At 38.4% G+C, this 16157-nt stretch overlaps 1 protein-coding gene across 3 annotated transcripts in view; it reads left to right on the top strand.

Moving 5' to 3' along the window:
• The window catches only part of KLHL2 (kelch-like family member 2), a 79024-nt gene that overhangs the window by 27167 nt on the left and 35700 nt on the right, over window positions 1–16157 (top strand). For all 3 annotated transcript variants that reach the window (XM_005860507.2, XM_014534980.1, XM_014534981.1), the window contains one exon: window positions 1911–2032. In XM_005860507.2, the coding sequence (XP_005860569.1) occupies window positions 1911–2032 (122 nt within the window). The remainder of the gene's footprint in view (window positions 1–1910; window positions 2033–16157) is intronic.

Raw genomic sequence — 16157 nt, 5'->3', positions numbered from 1 at the left:
GAAGGGGAGGTAAGGAGATTGATTTGAGATCTGAGTTTAATTCTGCAGGTTTTGGTGAACAATGGCTGGATGGATGGCTGAAGAAGGGAGAGTTAAGAATGACCCTCAGGTTGTCAGTGACTGTGTCTGTGTGGATATCCTAGTTAATAGCTTCAGAGTGCTACATGATCAGAACACAGAAACCAAACTAGTCAGAGGGAGAAACTATGGGACGTTAAAAATGACACAAGATGAACTCTGTACAGTATCATTGGATATCTTTTTAAAAATGCATTATCAGAAATACATCTCACAAAACCATGCTGTTTAAAGATTTCCTCTATGAACACAGCAAAGGGCAGTAACTAAGGTAATATGTTACAACTAGAATTAGATCGAAATAGCTTTTACAACTCTCTTGAGTATGTGTTTTGATTCTTAGTGGTTACTGGAATTTTTTAAACTTGTAATGCAATTTGTGGCAAACTATTTGTAAATTAATGTGAAAAATAAAGATTAAAAGGTTTCTGAGGCAGTATATGACTGGCATTGAATTTGTTGAAAGTAGATAGAGACATTTTTCTGGGGAGAGATAATTTATATAAAAACCACATAAGGAATATATGAATTAGTAAAGTGTAGCTTAGAGCAGTACTTTAAAAACAGTAATATTAAAAACTGCTTAGCAGAAGACTGTTTTTCAGTTATATGTATAAATCAAAGTCAGACTTATTTTCGCCTAAGCTAAGTTATGCCTAAGTCCCAGGGGGTGAATTCACTCCTTGAGATACTATGGCTTTATGCTTGTATGAACCCAGGCCCTGCAGGAGTTTGCACATCACAGGGGCCCTATAGGTCTATTAGACACGGCTAATTCTAAAAGTTCACGTATAGGTCAATTAGATGTGGCTAATTCTAAAAGTCCACTTGGGAATCACCAAAGCATCTTCACTTTGGGCACAAAAGAGCTTCCAGATTATACAAATCTAGTCTATCCACAAGCTCCAGAGAGCGTAGGATAGGGAAGGGTGACTTATATTCAGATAAAGAATTATTTTTCCATGTTCCTCAATCCTCCTTCCCCCGTCCTTTTTCTATAAGAGGGGCAGGGAAGAGAAGAAACATGCTATAACAGCAGACACAACCCAGTCCCCTGTCTTCCTGCTATATAGACATATGTACCTTTTTTCCTTAACTATCTTTCCCTGTGATACTGATGTATGTTTCCTTTTTCCCCCCTGGGAAGTAGCAGGTAAGTTTTTGAGATATTTTAGCTCTTAGGAGAACAGCTTCTTTCTGAGCTGTTGTCAGAGATAATCCCCAGGAAAGCAGGCAGTTAAATGTATGTCACTATTATTTTTCCTTTCTCCCAGGGTTTGTGTTTGCAAAGGGATTTTGTGTAATTATGGATTTCCCTAGGCTTTTCTTTTTAAAAATATAAATTTATTGGGGTGACATTGGTTAATAAGATCATGTAGGTTTCAAGTGTACATTTCTATGGTACATGATCTGTTGCATTGTGTGCCCGCTGCTCAAAAGTCAAACCATTGTCCATTACCATATATTTGGGCCCCTTTACCCTTTACTTATCCCCACCCCCTTCCCTCTGTAACCACCATACTATTGTCTGTGTCTGTGAGTTTCAGTTTTATATCCCACATCCGAGTGAAAGCATATGGTTCTTAGCTTTTCCTGACTGACTGATTTCGCTTGGCATAATATTCTCAAGGTTCATGCATGTTGTTGCAAATGGCTATAGTTCATCTTTTCTTATGACCGAGTAGTATTCCATTGTTATATATGTACCACATCTTCTTTATCCTGTCATCTGTTGAAGGATCCTAGCTGAACCCAGGTCTTGGCCACCATGAATTATGCTGCAATGAAGCAGTGTTGTGTTGTAGTGTCACTCTTACTCCTTTGTGTTTTAGGTGAGATGAGTGAGAGCCGAGCAAAGAGAGTCCGAATAAAAGAGGTAGATGGCTGGACCCTGAGGATGCTAATCGATTATGTTTACACTGCAGAAATCCAGGTTACAGAAGAAAATGTACAGGTAAGATAAACACCCCATACCATTTAGTGCTTTATACATGACAGGTTTTTTTCTTTTTTCTTAAACATTTTTAATGTTGACACTATTGCAGATGTCCTCCATTTTCCATGCCAGTTTTTAAAATCAAAAGTGCATAACCATCCAGAATACATTTTGTACCAAAGTAATATAATTCATTGTTAAAACTGTATTTCTGAGAGACATTTGGAATAATTATATCTCTTTAATAATGTTTCTGATTTCAGTATTTTTTATATTCTTAAAGTTCTAAGACACAAATCTTTCTGTTCTCTGAATGACACTCATTTTTTTATGAAAACACTGTCATATTCATTTATAACTACTGATTGATGCTGCCCACATTTGTCTTTATTCCCTTGAAGGTTAAAATCTACAAAGGATGTTCTTGACTACCAACAGCCTTTTTTACTTCTTTTATTAATTTAGCACTAGAGGCTCAGTGCACGAAATTCGTGCACTGGAGTGGGGGGCGGTGGTCTCTCAGCCCGGCCTGCGCCCTCTCGCAGTCCGGGAGCCTTCAGGGGATATCTGACTGCTGCAGAGGTGGGCGAGGCCCCCGCCACTGCCTCTGCGCTCACCAGCCTGTGAGCCCAGCTTCTGGCTGAGCGGCTCTACCCCTGTGGGAGCGCACTGACCACAAGGGGGCAGCTCCTGTGTTGAGCGTATGCCCCCTTGTGGTCAGTGCACATCATAGTGACCGATCGTTCTGCCGTTCGGTCGATTTACATATTAGCCTTTTAGTATATAGGATTCTCTTTAAGTACTTCTAGAGCAGGGGTGGGCAAACTTTTTGACTCGAGGGCCACAATGGGTTCTTAAACTGGACCGGAGGGCCGGAACAAAAGCATGGATAGAGTGTTTGTGTGAACTAATATAAATTCAAAGTAAACATCATTACATAAAAGGATACGGTCTTTTTTTTTTTAGTTTTATTCATTTCAAACGGGCCGGATCCGGCCCGCGGGCCGTAGTTTGCCCACGGCTGTTCTAGAGTCTAGCTAAAATTAGACATTGAATCTTTCCTACTTTCTATAAAGAACAAATGTCTTATCTATATAATGTAAATGTTTAAATAATACAGATGTATATGAAGTAGAAAGTGAAAATGCGTCTTTAAATTTGCACTTGCTCTGGCCAGTATGGTTCAGTGGTTAAAGTGTCGGCCTGCGCACTGAAGGGTCAAAGGGTTGCAGGTTCAATTCCTAGTCAAGGTTCGATCCTGCACCCCCACTGGGGCATGTGTGGGAGGCAACTAGTCGATATGTCTCTTTACATTGATGTTTCTCTCTCTCTCTCTCCCTCTCTCCCTCTCTCCCTCTCTCTCCCCCTCTCCCTTGCCCTCTCCCTCCCCTCCCCTTCCTTCCTCCCTCCCTTTCACTCTCTCTAAAAATCAATGGAAAAAATATCCTTGGGTGAGGATTAACAACAACAACAACAAACATTGCCCTTCCCTTCATACCCACCCCAGCCCACACACATTGATCTACTGCTCTCTTTCCTCAGAGGGTAACCTGTTTACTGTGAATTCTTTCACACATTGTCTATGCAGTTACACACACACACGCACACACACACCCATTTTCTTGACATAAGTATATTTTTACTATACCTGTTGTTGTGCAACTTGCTTTTTTCACTGAAAACAGTGTGTTGGAATTCTTTCCACATCAATACATATGGGTCCAGCCTTTTCTTTTGTGTGGTACTCCATATGTTAATCAGCATGTATGATTTTTCACCTTTACAAAATGCTGTAGTGGATCAATGTTTTAAAATTTGCATTCAAAAATTTCATAGGATAGATTCCTCAAAATGTAATTGGTGGGCCAAAAGATACATGTGTATTTTAATTATTGATAGATATGCTAAATTGCTATCTAAAAGTTTTTATTTATTTATACCCTTTCCAATAGGTAAACTGTGTTTTGAGGACCACAAAAAGACTTAGGACCAACTTCTAACTTTTGTTTTTAATCCTCACTGGAGGATATTTTTTTTTATTGATTTTTAGAGAGAGAGGGAAGGAGAGAGAGAGAAACATTGATGTGAGAGAGAAACATTGATTGGTTGCCTCCCTTATGTGGCTCTACCGGGAATTGAACCCACAACCTAGGTATGTGCCCCAACCAGGAGTTGAACCCGCAACCTTTTGGTGTATGGGGTGACGCTCCAACCAACTGAGCCACCTGGCCAGTCAGGGCAGGACTAACTTCTTAAGGAATAATCTCTAAATTCTACTTGCACAGATAGGAAGTTGTGGGTTCAGTCTTTAGTCCTTTGTAATTAGTTGAAATGTGCTGTAGGATATTTGAATGTGGAGACTGAAATCTTTGCACTTTAACTTGTTTAAACCTGCTGTTATTAGATCTGAAATATTGGCAGTGGTGATCTTTCCCAGGTGGCCTCATTAACCTTTGCTTGGAAGTCTTGCTCATGAGGTAAAGCATTAGAAAAACTTCGGTTGATACTGAAGTTGTGTATAAAATTGTGAATTAGGTGGGAGGTGAACGTTTTTTTTTTTTAACAAGGAGGAAAGTGTGTGGGACGTGTCATGCGATAACAGCACCGAAATGTCATCTCAGTCTGGTCTTTTCTGTACGGTCATGCTATTTGCTGGGTTCTGTGGCATTATTTTCAATAAAACCTTATTTTGGGGTGTTTTATGCTCCTTCTTTTTAAAAAATTGAGTGTGTGGGCCTCCTTGTGTTCTATATCTGGCCTTCCAACAAATGAATTACTGCTTGGTTTCTTTGATTCACACAGTGTACCACATGGAGGGAAATGGGAATGGATGATGTAGGCCTAAGAGACTAAACTGTGTGAATTCAGCTCTGAATGCTGTTTGTAGTGGAGGACGTCTCTCATGTTTCTCTTAATAAGTTCTAGTCTTTTAATCATGTTCTAGTCCTGAAATATTAGTCACCACAGCCTTTCAGAAAAATCTCTTGCCATGCTAATTTGCCTTTTGTGTATATTGTGTAGCTCTTACAGAAATATATTCAAAGAGTTGTATTTGATCCACTTATTAAATACTTAACATTCATAGAGTTGCCTTTTTGTGTGTGTGTGTGTGGGAAGAGGGTTGTCTCTTCAACATAGGGTTAGCTTGGTATATAAAAACTTATTTTATCTTCCATTGAAAAATACTTGTTTTGGAAAAGGCAGCTTGGAAATAAGATGGATTAAAATAAGCTGTCTTTTCTATAATAAGAATTTTTCAGTGAAATGTGAATAAGGGTTTATCTATCAATATTTTTGTCTGTCTATACTTTGTTAAGTCTTTCTTGTAAGTGCTGTTCACCTTAAGAAAGGCATGGCGTAGTGGGAGGTGTCTGGTGTTCTTGTTCGTGTTAAGCTAAAGCATGAAATAGGCCCAACAGAAGACCTGCTCTGAGTATTTCTGCCTTGAGAGTGCCGACAGTGGGGACAGAACAGTCTGTACTTCAAAGGTTTATGACTTTAGGTATATTTTGTCATTAGACCTAGAATCAAACCTCCTGTCAGGTGACCTCTCTTTTATACTAGTAAGTTTCTGTTTTAGTAATAAAGTGCAATTTTAGCATAGCAAGTATCTCAGTGTTTCAGGTTGGGATTGCATGTTTTATATAGGATTATAGTACCTAGAATACTGAGGGCCAGCTGCGAGAGTCAGTCAGTGACAGAGCAGGACCATAACCCTGGTTTCCTGATTCCTAGTTTAGGGTGCCTTCTGTGATACTTGCAGTCTGCTTATCACAACACATTAAAATACGTGTATATAATAGCTGTTTGAATAGCCGCCTGACTTTGAGTTGAAGAAAAACTGTGGATCCTTTCCTAAGTCAAGTGCATGTAAGCATGTATGCACAAGGTTTGCCCACACTTTGAGAGAATTCATGTACTTTTTGGTTTCTCTGTGTCCCTCACTATTAAGAATACTTGGCTTTATATACATCTGAAGAGTTTCCACATGGATTTATTTTCAGCTATGTGTTACATATTCACTACCAAATTAAGTAGGTATTACTCTATTTTGCAAATGAGAAAGCTCTGGAAGGTTAAGTAATTAGTTCAAATCAGACAACAACTATTAAGCTGTAATTAACTAGTGTTGCTTAAAAAGAGAGCTTATAAATTAAAAAATAAATATATTTTTATAACTAAAAAGTATTTTTTTATTTTCCAAAAATTATTGAAGATTTACTCTTCTTCATTTGGTGTGCTGATGGACATTTTTGGAAAATTCTAAAGGAGCTTGAATTTTTTAAAACATTTACTTCATTGCTAAATTTGTGATTTTGTACCATACGTTTTTACTTCTCAGCTTTTGGGTATTTGTTTTGGCTTGCTAAAAGTAGGTATGAGCTTTTCACTTGATGTCAGTGTGGAAAACAAAGGTCAAGATGTCAATAGACAATGACAAATGTAAGTAAATGCTCTTATGACCAAGTGTTTTGAGTGTTCAGCCACAGGTTCTCTACATTAGAACTTTTATCTCAGAGGATTTTAATAAGCATCTTGTAATTTTGAATCGATGAGTTTTAAACAGTTCATGAATCTTGTATGTTGCATAAATTGAAATGATTTGAGATAGGAAATCTCATCCTTTTAGAAAAGGAACAGAATTTAAATGAGAGTTTTCCAAGAGACCTTTAAAAATTAATTTTTGGTAAGGAACACAGTCTCAGTACAGTAGAAAATTCAACATAGTGTCTCCATTTTATTGGTGGTGTAGAACAGGTTGGTGTTTTTTTTTTTGTAGACAGGAAGTGCCAGTAGTATGTTGGTCTATAGTGTTTTAAACCCGGAGTCATTCCTAAAAGCAAGGCACCCTAGGGAGGGACTCCCTTGGTAGGAGGCCTGTTTGATATGGTTGACCACTTAATCAAAAAAGGCTGTAAAGTAGAGAAACCATTTAAAAAATAATACATGTACTGTATACTCTAAATATTTTTATTTTCTTTTTTAAAATAATACATTTTTATTGATTTCAGAGAGGAAGGGAGAGGGAGAGAGAGATAGAAACACTAATGACAAGATAGAATCACTTGATTGTAGGAGAAAAGGACGACAGAGATGAAAGCATGTACTCAGAGATTTTAATTGGTCTGGAATGGGCTTAAGAACCCAGGATAGAGAATTGATGCTCTGGAGACATACATCTTTAAGTATGTGTATGAAATATAATTTCAAGGAAATCAACCAAATGAATTAAGATACAGGAAAAGCACTCTATAAAATCTTAATATCATAATATAAAGAGCTGGCTTCTTCCGTGAAATAATTAACAGCTGTGGTTAACTGCAGGAGATACTTAAATACAACACTACCCTCAAAAGTAACATCCTTCTATATCTATAACCTATAACCTCTCATGAAGGTCCTAAACGTCCCAAAGTAGAAGCCACAACAGTACCAACGTACTCCTGTTTGAAGAGGGAAATGGAACAAATTTCAAACAACTCAATACGCATAACCATGCTATAAACTTACTTCTTTGCTTTGTACACGTAAGCACATCTCTTGCCTAGATAGAATTCTGTTTCATCTCGAGCATAAACACCTTCAATTTTAAGAAGCGCCGTGTGCTCCCTCTGGTTCCGGAGACCCCGCTTATAGCCAGCAAAAATGGCCTTGGACCACAGCCTTCCAGACTTATTTGTCCTTTATAAGTCCTATTCCCAGCAGGCCCCTAAACTTCAGCCGCAGTGCTTCCACTCATTTCCTAGTTTTTTAAGTACAGCAAGAACTGAGACTTAAAAAGAAATCTCAGTGTGAAGTCATCTTCAAATTATACAATTTCTGTTTCCTTACTCTCACGTCTAATTTGATTAAAAAATTTCTTTTTGCATTAACACATTGGTCAAGTGATTATAAAGCAATCAACTTAGTCTTCATAGGAACAACTCTCTTTTTACACTCACATTTTATTGGATTACACATATCTATTTAAGTTATATAATTTCAATAACAAGTACAAGTGTCAAACAGATATGTGAGCAAATCCAACACATATGTGTTGATAAAGTGCAACTCAGATGGAGGGGCAGTGAGCAAAGGTTGGTAAAGAGTGCTTTTGCTGCGTATATTTCTGCATTGCTTAAATCTTTAGTATATGTGTTGATAAAGTGCAACTCAGATGGAGGGGCAGAAGTGTGCAAGCGTGCTAGAGAGTATACTTTGCAGAGGACATGGGGAGAGTTGGTTAATCAGGTGGGTAGGTGAGCAAAGGTTGGTAAAGAGTGCTTTTGCTGCATATATTTCTGCATTGTTTAAATCTTTAGTTGTTCCTGTCCCCTCCCCTCCCTCTTATAAGTAATGCTAAAATAAAATTTGTGGATTGTAGCCTATTCCAATTTGTGAACTATTTTCTCAGGATAGATTTCCAGAAACATACTCCCAGGGTCAAAGGCTTTCAACTTTTACTAGAGGCCCGGTGCACGAAATTCATGCATGGATAGGGTCCCTAGTGGCTGCTGGCTGCCGGCCGGGGCCTCCCTTCTTGAACTCTCGAGGGGACATTTTGCATTTTAGGCATATATATGTGTTTTTGGTAGCCCATAATGAAAGTTACCTGTTTGCTTTCTAAGAGAGTTGGCTAGTTACAATGGTAGCAAAAAATGTGCTAGGGGCCAAGGCTTACTATACCTTGACCTTACAATGGTAGCAAAAAATGTGCTAGGGGCCAAGGCTTGACCGGAATGGATGTTGTTAAAAAAAATTGTATCAATAGTGATCAAATGTGCTCTTTCATTATTTTCATTTATATCTATCTGATAATTAGTGAGGTATCAAATATTTTCCCAGGTTCGTATTCTGTGTTTGTTCTTTTCCAAATGGGCCCTGATTATATCTTTGACTTTGGCAATATTTGATCAAAAAAGAAAACAGTCTATGTTTATTGTGAATGAACCAGCATAGAATATCACCTTGTGAGGGAGAGAGGAAATCCTGGCATTCCATTGTCATAGGGTTGAATGTTCAATTCAATCCAAGAAACAAGTCCTTGAATTAGAACTAATGCACTACCTCTGGTCATGTGCCAGGCACTGTCGTGAATGGTTGACCATGTTGTTTAATTTTTTCAGCATTCTATAAGGTAGGTGCTATTTTCATTATACATTTGAGCCACTGTTGAATAAGTTGGAGATTTAGAGAAACCTTGGGTTAAAAATAATGGAAAAAACAGCTGTAAAAAGATAATATTGGGGAGGTGGCTTTCAGGTAGTGCCCCTACTTTTTCCTTTGCATTTTCCCCTTCATTTTTATACTATTGAGAATGACATTAATTACAGATGTATTCTGCTTAAGAGTTAGTCTCTCTTAAAACTTTAAATACCTCTGGAAGGGTTTTGTCCTGGAAGGTGATGCGCTGTTAACCATTGATGTGAGTGAATAATGAGATGGCTTTCTTTTTTACCTTGCTGGCAGCAGCTATCCTGAGGGATGGACATTGGGTATGGGTGTGGGGGAGGGAAGGTGAGGTAGGTGTATTTGAAGGATGAAACCCTTGGCAATCAGGAAAGGCAGGTCTGGGTAGAGAATCATTGCTGGGTGCACAGAGCCGAGGGCTGGCTCCTGGTGGCCGAGGTTTAGGACTGAGATGTGCAAGTGCGAATGAGGTGGCAGGATGCCAAGGACAGACACTTCCTATTTCAAAACTGTACTCGGCCAGGCCTACATCCCAGAAAGAGGAAGGAAACTTTCTTCTTCCTTCTCCCCTGCACCCCCTGAGGTCACAGCAGTCAGGTGGCAGTGTTATGTTCATTGATATTGCAGTTTATGACTATTTTTAATACTGTTTCTATGAGTAAATGTGCAATGAGCATCAAGCAGCCAATTGAGAAAATAAGCTTGTGAAACATAACTTATTTTAGAAGATGTATGCTAATGAAAGTTATAGGTTATATTTCACAATGAGACTTTTTTACTTCAGTGACAAATAGCTTCTTTAATGTGTGGGTCATTTCTTCCCTCTGCTCATGCATGCCCTTTGGACAGCTGTTTCCCTTTTTCTTCTCAGGTCCTTGCTGGCATGCAAGGTCCTTCCACTTTAAACAGGTGCTTCTGATATGAATATAAAATAGCTTGAATATTAATAGAAATCTGCACTTACTGTAAAGTTAACAATGACTGAGTTGTTAGTTTCACGTTTGCATGTTTTCATAGACATCTGGAAATCTTATATATGGAGCACTCAGACCCATCGGTCATATCTTCTCTAAATATACTGCTAATGGCTCAGGATTTAAAAGACTTACTATATAAACTGTTTCCCCCAATGGAGTAAATAAATACCCACGCTGAAAATAAACTACAGATTCTAATAGCCAGGCAGAAGGAGTGTACTTGTCTAAGTGAAACATCTTATGTGTAATTTGGCTTGTCAAACAACATGAAGTAGGATGAAAGCATCTTACTTTAACACGTGCAGCTGGTGTAAGAGTGTCATCCGGGTGCTAATCATTTGGCTCGGCTACCTTCCCTGTCTAATGTTCAGCTTGTCTTCACTAATCAGTGGTAGCTTTCCCCCTACTTCTTTGTTCATTGTAGAAAACAACTCCATAGAACAAAATTTTCAGGCTTTTATGTATCTCCTTATGTTGGAAATCAACATATCTAGGAGAAAATATTTTTTTTCTATTTAACAAAATGATAGCATTTGAAGTTGTTTATTTAATTAGCTGGCCATATTCTTTTACTTCATGTTTCTCTAGCGTTTAAGATATTGCTATTGGTATGAACAAGAAGAGTAATGTGTAGAGCTTATTCATTGTTCTACTAGAGGCCCAGTGGGGTCCCTTCGAACCCCGGCGCCGCCCCAGGTGCAGCCGGCCGGAGAGGGACCTCGGGAGGTTGGCTCCTGGGTGTGTCCGGCCCCTCGCCCAGTCCAGCTCCACTAGCCACCTTCTAATTAATTTCCTTTCAATGTGCATGAATTCATGTACCAGGCTTCTAGTTTGATCATAATGCTCTGTGGCTGGGGTTTACTGTATCAATATAATTCCACCTCCTAGAAGAAGCAGCGCTAATTCAACTGTTTCTTTGCTCTACAGAGCTCAGAAAAATCAGTTTTAAAGTCATAAATTATTCTTCAGACCCCCCCCCCCTTTTTTTTGTAATTCCTAAGACCTCTTGGTTACAATGCCCAAGATATTTTTGTGACCTAAGTAGAAAATTAAGAAATCACCTCTTTACATTGCTAGGTGTTTCCCACATTTGTTACTAATAATATAGCTTATAGAAAATAAGCGATGGGATTATGATAGCTCAAGATTAAAGCACATTCTTCCTTTCCAGTGTTATGTAGAAACCTCTGGAATCAGAATGATGTCAGATATAAAAGATTAGGATACTAAATCTCATTGATTCAAGGGAATCAATTGATTCAGGTTGTTTTCCTGAGCAGGATGCAAGGGTGATTTCTTTCCTGGGTCCTTGTGCAGATGTATTTGAAGAATGAAGGTAGGGACAAAAGGTGGTAGATGAAAAGGGTGGAAATTTATTGGAAGCAAATACAGACTCCCACGTAGGGAGGGAGTCCCAAGGGGGTAAATCCTTAAGCTCTCTTTTGCTAAGGTTTATAAAGGCTGTAGTTCTTTGTCACTTCATGCTCTCTTCTAATGGGACCCCTTCCTCACGTTATGATCTTACTAGAGGCCTGGTGTACAGACTCGTGCACTAGTCGGGTTCCTTGGCCTGGCCTGCATCCTCTCCCACTCCGGGACACCTCAGAGGATGTCAGAGGCCTGGTGCATGGTTTTGGCCCAATCCCCACAGGCCGAATCCCTGCACCGGGCCTCTAGTATGCATATAAGAACTCTGGTTAATCTCTTCCCGCCCCCCCACCCCTCCCTCTGAGATTCATCAGTCTGTTCCATGTTTCCATGCCTGTGTGTTGAGCTCCCTGGTGGTCAGTGCACGTCATAGCTACCAGTCGAACGGTCAGACAGTTAGCATATTTAGCCTTTTATATATAGATTAGAGGCCCCATGCACGAAATTCATGCAAGAGTAGGCCTTTGCAGCTATGGCAGCTGCCTCGATCCCTCCCTCGCAGCCATGGCAGCTGCCTTGATCCCTTCCTTGCAGCAACAGCGGCTGCCTTGATACCTCAGTCGTTCCACTGTTCGGCCATTCGATCGATATGCATATTACGCTTTTATTATTATAGCTCCTCTTCTAATTGGTCACTCTTTTTGTAGAATTTCAGCTTCAAAGCCCCAAACCCATGTGGTGCTTCCTTCTTTCGTGCTCTCTTATCTTGTAACATTTCTCTATCTCTTGTTTTCCTCTTTCTGCCATTTGTTGGCATTTCTCTATCCTCTGTGAAAGTTTGTTTCTTTTTTCCCCCATACCCTCTGGCTTTTCCTTATCTTCTGTGAATGGATGTCTTCCTCTCCCCTTATCCTGTGGCACCATTTTTATTCTTTGTGAATGTATGCCTTCTGGCGGCTCTAAGCCCTCACCTATGCATTCCTAAAATTCCCTAAACCTGCCAATTTTATCCCCAAAATTCCTTTCATCATCCACCAAATCAGGTCTCTCTAAAGTTCAATAATTTGTGTGCACTTCCATGATTTTGCTGTATTGTGTACTGCTAATACTATTACATAGTTAATGTTTTTCTTTACATTGACTCAATTTTTGCTTTAATCTACTGAAGAAATAATTTATATTATTAAAATAAATAGAAGGTAACTGCAAAAACATATTACTAACTAGTAACATGAAATGTTTATCTGTGTGTCCTCTAAAAGCATTATACCCACCATGGTTAATACTGTACTCATAGCAGACTCAGGCCTGTCATATGCTAGGTCTTGTGGCCTTGGGCAAGTTACCCAACTTCTCCAAGCCTCTGTATTCACTTGTATATAATGGGGATAATGAGATATTGTTATCTGCGAAGTGCTTAGCACAGTGCCTAACTCAGTTATTACTCAGTAAATGGAAACAATTGTAAGAATGTGTTGTTGAGGTGTTTATTATCTTTATTACTCTTGCTAAAAGAACAATAGGATTTCGGTCAGCACTTCTATTCTGCACCTTGAGAGGGGGCTCAAGATAATGGAACAAACAATAGACAGAAGAGTTAGTGAATTTGATTGTAGCCCTAGCTTCCCACTCGCCAGCTACATGACTTGGTCAACTCACTTGCCTCTCTAGTGTTTGGTTTCTTTATCAGACAAAGTAGGAGGTTTGGTTTGATTTGATTCCAGGGCATCAAGCTCATAGGCTGCCAGCTGTTTTGAGTGTTTCTGATTATGGGATATGTGTCGTTTCAAATTTGGAGCATTTAAAAAAAATCTTTATTGTTGAAAGTATTACATATGTTCATTCCCCCCCCCCACCCCCCCCCCCCCCGTGGAGCATTTTTTATTTTGTTTTTCTTTAGCTGGCTATCCAACTAATATGCAAAGTAATTAGAAATTTGGTGTGGCCCTAGCTGCTTTCCTGTTTTCATCATGAGTGACTGATGGTGACCAGGGGTCATGTTAGTAAGCCTGGACCAGTTAGTAATTGTATTTGAAGCTGTATGTCATGAATTTCATAATTATGAGCTATTGAAGTTTAGTCCTAGTAAAATCACATCATAAAACCGAGGCATTTTTGAAGGATTTAGTGACAAAAGGAAAAGATGAATAAACTTGTTTTATACCTTTGACTAACACTTCAATTATATTTAATATGTTTGCCAAGCATGGAGGCACTTGACTCATTATTGACATCAGTAAAAAAATATTTGTGAATTTCTAGCTGATGGCCTACAGATAAATAACTTTTATATTCCTGGCCTACCTGACTTGTTTTATACTCTTCAGATCTGAGATTCTACAATGTTATAAATTTCAGTCTCTTCATAAGGTAGACCTGGATTTGATAGTGATGTTGAAATTATTCGGAATAAAAATTTTAAAGCCTGTTGTAGCTGCTTTTTTTTTTCGATGGATACATATGTAAATGTGGGTCTATATGTGTATGTTAGTATACTATGAACTAAACACTGATTTTTTTTTTCATTTAATATATCTTAGAAATTATCTCATTCATATATACCATTCTTATTATTTTGAATGACTGCAGAGGAGTCCGTCGAATAGATTATTGTAAGTAACCAGTCTCTTTAAGATGGACATTTAGGCTTTTTTTCTAACTTTTGCTGTTACCCCCAATAATGCTCTAATGGATGACTTGTACATGTGAGATTTTCTGCATATATTAGTGTACCTGTAAGTTAAGTTGCTGGGTCAGAGGATATAGGCATTTGTAATTTTAATTGAAATGGACAAATTGCTCTTCATGAGGGCTGAACCAATACAGGGTGGACAAGAGTAGGGTTACAGTTGTTTTTATGGAAAATTATACAATAATTAAGAAATAATAATACAAGAATAAACTGTGTTTCATGTATTCACAACTGTAAACCTATGTCTGCCAACCCCTGTGTACATTCCCACCAGCGATGTATGAGTGAGCCTGTTTCTGCTCGGCCACTTTCCCCCCGCAAGTATCTCTGTCTTTCCGTATTGCCAAACAATTTGACTGCTACTGTACTACACTGTGGTGTTTCTGGGAAAATGCTGATTAGATGGGTGATCATTGCTATTTGTGCAAATTTCACAGAGATTGAATCTTACGCTGAAGACCACTTTCTTAACTATTTGTATTTGCTGAATTAAATGGCTGCATTTGTTAAGCATCTTGGAATGCACTTTACATTGCTTCAGAGCACAATTATACCAGTGTAGGAAATCCTCCAATTTGCAAATTATCTCGACTAAAGTCTTCCATGGAGATTCATTCTCATAACATAATGAAACACACTATACACATTACACAAAAGGTTTGACTGTAAACAGCATTATTTGCACTTTATTTTTCTTAAATTAGAAGGAAAAGGCATTACCTATACATACTGTTTTATGTTTTTTAAAAAAACGAATATTAATTGATGGATTTGGACTGAAACGTAAGTTATCCTCTTAGTCCTTAATTCATGACCATTTGATTATGTTCATGTGGGCACACACACAGTCTATAGACCTGAGAGTTAAAACTTACATGTTTTTTTTAAAGAAAATAGACTGGTTTGTGTTACAGAAAGACAAGATGCACTCTCCCACATTTAGGACGACTTACATACATTTAGGAAAATTGTAAAAGATACTCAAAATTATTATTTATTTTTCCTCTGTGGCATATCTGAAAGTCAATTACTGAAGGAACTTAGGTCTTGTTTCTTTTTTTTTTAAAATATATTTTTATTGATTTCAGAAAAGAAGGGAGAGAGAGAAACATCAATAATGAGAGAGAATCATTGATTGGCTGACTCTTTCATGCCCCACACTGGAACCTGGGCATGTGCCCTTGACTGGAATCGAACCCAGGACCTTTCAGTCCACAGGCCGACACTCTATCCACTGAGCCAACCCAGCTAGGGAGGTCTTATTTCTTTTTTATGCTGACGTGATCTTTTCTAAAATTGACCATTGTTCTAAATAGTTGAGGCTTTTTTTTTTTCCTTTTGGCTTTTATAAAAGAACTGCAGATGTTTGAGAACTTCTTTTTATGAAGTTTTCCTCCTAAATTTGACTTTCAAATATGGTCCTTAACATAGCACTGTACTAATTCACTTACAAGGAAAAATGTTTTCGTCATTGACCTATTTGAAAAGCGGTTATAGTGTTGGATATAGTACTTATAGTGAAGATACTAGCTAAATTGTATAGAATAACCTATAATTAAAGAAAATTTCTTGGAGTTATTCAAATAAAAACTAATTAAAAAGTTACTAGGCGCTTATCCTTTATGTTTTCCTTTTTAGCACGTGTATTACATTCTAGAGACACTGTCTGCTTATAGCTAGAGACTGTTGCATTTAAAATGGTGCTACCCCCAAGGGAAGCAGTTTGTTTTGTTGTTCAGACAGCGGATGAACAAAGTGAGGCTTTGTTATGGTACGGACTCCTCTGGGCTCACGCCTGCTCCACAAATCACTGAAGCTCATCCCATGACCGCTCAAACTCAGGGAACAAAATCATTTTCACTGAACCATAGCACCCCCTAGCATCCTAACAACTTACATTTTTAAAATTCAAAAGACTATTTTGTATGTGTATAAA

This window comes from Myotis brandtii, unplaced genomic scaffold, assembly GCF_000412655.1.
Source record: "Myotis brandtii unplaced genomic scaffold, ASM41265v1 scaffold136, whole genome shotgun sequence".
NCBI lineage: Eukaryota > Metazoa > Chordata > Mammalia > Chiroptera > Vespertilionidae > Myotis > Myotis brandtii.
Note: the sequence above shows the minus strand (reverse complement) of the source record. Positions and strands in the feature narration are given on the sequence as shown.